This window comes from Frankliniella occidentalis, unplaced genomic scaffold (assembly GCF_000697945.3).
Source record: "Frankliniella occidentalis isolate FOCC.00 unplaced genomic scaffold, Focc_3.1 Scaffold703, whole genome shotgun sequence".
Lineage (NCBI taxonomy): Eukaryota > Metazoa > Arthropoda > Insecta > Thysanoptera > Thripidae > Frankliniella > Frankliniella occidentalis.
The window spans coordinates 5,330-8,155 of record NW_026267816.1 but is presented as its reverse complement, the minus strand read 5'-3'; the positions used below and the strand labels follow the sequence as shown (position 1 = coordinate 8,155).

The window sequence follows — 2,826 nt, the reverse complement described above, 5'->3', positions numbered from 1 at the left end:
GTAGGGTGAAAACACGGAAATAACAGTGACTTACTGTACTTTTCACTGTACAGCGACAAATTTTACAGGAGTGGCTGTAGGTTTTTCTGGCAGTGGAGGTCTGGAACTTCGGCATAGAGCAGGGCCCCTCGTTGGAACTCATGTCGAAGCTCGGGAAGAGGCCTGCTGAGTCCATGTCACCTGGATGGGCAGAGAGCAGTCTGTCAGAAAGCTGCGGAGAACACTGAAACGAAACCTGTACGATGACAAACCTGAAACAATGAATAAGAGAGACGAAAATGACTCTTCAAAGAATTATCAGACAGAAAGGACAAGAAAAGAATTACCTAGGATAAAATGCAATGAAACGTATTTAATGGCTGATGTTACAGTATAATGGAAGCCCAACACCTCTCCATATTGACTAATTAGTACGTTGGAATACAGGCAAATAATGATAAAATATGTCACAAATATACATAAATAAACCTACAGGAACTGTAACAAGAGAGGCCCCGGTAGAGAACCCTAGGTATCCAGTCTATATTTTGTAAACGATCCAATGGCTACGTCCATCATCAAATATAATATACACAAAAAGGTAACATTTGTTCGCAAAAAAAGTAATTAAGTTAAAAAGGGCAAAAACGACGATCGCTATAAAGTGGTTTCTGTCATAGGCCCCATTTTCCCGCAGGCCCCGGTAGCCCTGGAATACCCGGAAGACCAGACAATGCAGGGTGTCCCTGGGGTCCCAAGGGTCCTAAAGTTCCAGAGGGTCCGGAGGGTCCTGGGGGTGCTAAGGACCCAGACGGCCCCGTAGACCCCGGGGCCCCGACAGGTCCTCCATGACCCGGAGGAGGTTGGCTACAGTTCTCCTGGAGGAACTTCTGCAGCTCGTGATCACGGCGGTGCACCTGCGCGTGGTAGTCCTGACTGCTGCGATGCCTGAACGTCTTGGGGCAATGCGGGCACTTGTACGGCTTCTCGCCCGTGTGCAAGCGGTAGTGCACGGCCAGGTGCTGCTTCATCTTGAACTTTGCCGGGCACACGTTGCACCACCAACGCCGCTCCGGGTCATCGGCAGAGGAAGAGGAGCTCCGGCTGTTGGGGCCGACAGCGACCCCCTCCGGCATCGCCCGGAACAGGTCAGAGCGCAGCATGATGCTCAAGTCCTTGGATGAGAAAGGCATGGCCTGGCCGGACGCACTCCACACACCTGTCGACATAAAGAACAACCAGTTAGAGACGAGAAGACGACTCCCTGACCTCACCTGTGAGTGACGCACGGAGAAGGTAGAGAAGGGGTGAGTGGGAAATAAGATTCAGTTCCACTTCAACTATGAAACATGTATTTTCGACAAATCATTTCACAGAGTCTCGGAGTGAGCCTTCAGCACGTGGGCTCTGTGGTTGGCGCGGAAGCCGAAGCACTCTCCACACAACTGACAGCAGTAGGGCTTCTCGCGGGTGTGCACGCGAAGATGGTCGCGCAGCGTACCGGGCCGCGCGAAGCTCTTGGAGCACACGTGGCACTTGTAGGGCCTCTCACCCGTGTGCGTGCGCATGTGCACCACCAGGTTGGTCGAGACGGAGAACGCCTTCGCGCAAATTTTACTCGAGAACGCCTGTGCAGTCTTTTTAGGGGCGGCGGAGTTATCGCATTTGTGCGAAGCGTCACCATCCTCCCCATCTACCGACGAACCACACGACTGACACAAGTCCTCGGATACACCACCTGCAGACAGACAAAAGCATTGAGAGACTTCACAATTGCAAACAATAGTCGCGAAGCAGGCAAACTTAGGGACCACACAAACGGTAGACATAAAATAAAGACAATTCGAAATATTTATTGTAGAAAAGCTACATGCAAACTTGTAAAATTTATGAAAACACAGACACAATTGATATTGTTGGAATGTAAATTACACGACACGACATTTCAGACTTGACAAGAGGATTATAAAACACAGTAACACAGTAACACGAGTAACACACTAGAAGGACTGGCGCCCGGGCCGCTCCGAGGCGTGGCGCCGCTCGTGCAGCAGCAGGTGGTCGCGGCGCCGGAAGCGCGCGGAGCAGCGGCCGCAGCCGTAGGGCAGCTCGCCCGTGTGCAGCAGCACGTGCCGCGACAGGTGCGCGGCACGCTTGAAGCGGGAGCCGCAGGTAACGCACACGTGCGGCCGGTCGGCCTGCTCGCCCAGGTGGGCCTCCTTGCGGTGCTTGAGCAGAGCGCGCCTTGACCTGAAGCCGCGCTCGCCGCACTCGGGGCACGACGGCAAGTCCTTCAGCGTCATCGTGCCGTCCGCCTCCACGTCCCACACCTTGAAGGCGTCGTCATCCAGCGGGTCTGCAAAAGAGAGAGGCTGGGTGGACATGAGACCGTCCGGGTTTGAAACTGGATCGAGACTGGAGGACATGAGACTGGACATGAGACTATCCGAAGTGCCGAAGGGGTGCAGGTGTGACCGCATACGACGACCACCGGGCCCAGTCTCATGTCTGAGACGAGCAGTCTCATGTCTGTGACCAGCAGTCTCATGTCTGCGTCCGAGACATGAGACTGCTTGCCTCAGACATGAGACTGCTTCACTCAGACATGAGACTGCTCCTCTCAGACATGAGACTGGGCCCGCTGGCTGTGGTCTGGTGTCCTGCGGTCACACCTGCACCCCTCCGGCACTTCAGCCAGTCTCATGTCCAGTCTCATGTCCTCCAGTCTCAAACCCGGATGGTCTCATGTCCATCCAGCCAAGAGAGAAACATGGGTGGTTAGCGGTGCGTTGATGGAGAGGGGATGGGGAGTGGGGGCAGTTAGTGTGACTGTGTGTGTGTGTGTGT

The 2,826-nt window shown here is 54.1% G+C and overlaps 2 protein-coding genes across 2 annotated transcripts in view; both read right to left on the bottom strand.

The window, feature by feature from the left end:
• Window positions 1-505: 505 nt before the first annotated feature.
• On the bottom strand, window positions 506-1,226 carry LOC127751675 (zinc finger protein 628-like). The gene has a single exon (XM_052275619.1). The coding sequence runs from the start codon at window positions 1,206-1,208 to the stop codon at window positions 654-656; it is 555 nt and encodes a 184-aa protein (XP_052131579.1). The 5' UTR covers window positions 1,209-1,226; the 3' UTR covers window positions 506-653.
• Window positions 1,227-1,349: 123 nt separating this feature from the next.
• LOC113215280 (zinc finger protein 497-like) overlaps window positions 1,350-2,826 on the bottom strand; it is a 6,519-nt gene continuing 5,042 nt past the window's right edge. The window contains exons 3-4 of the mRNA XM_052275618.1: window positions 2,093-2,335; window positions 1,350-1,717 (exon numbers count right to left, since the gene is read on the bottom strand). Of these exons, the coding sequence (XP_052131578.1) occupies window positions 1,350-1,717; window positions 2,093-2,335 (611 nt within the window). The remainder of the gene's footprint in view (window positions 1,718-2,092; window positions 2,336-2,826) is intronic.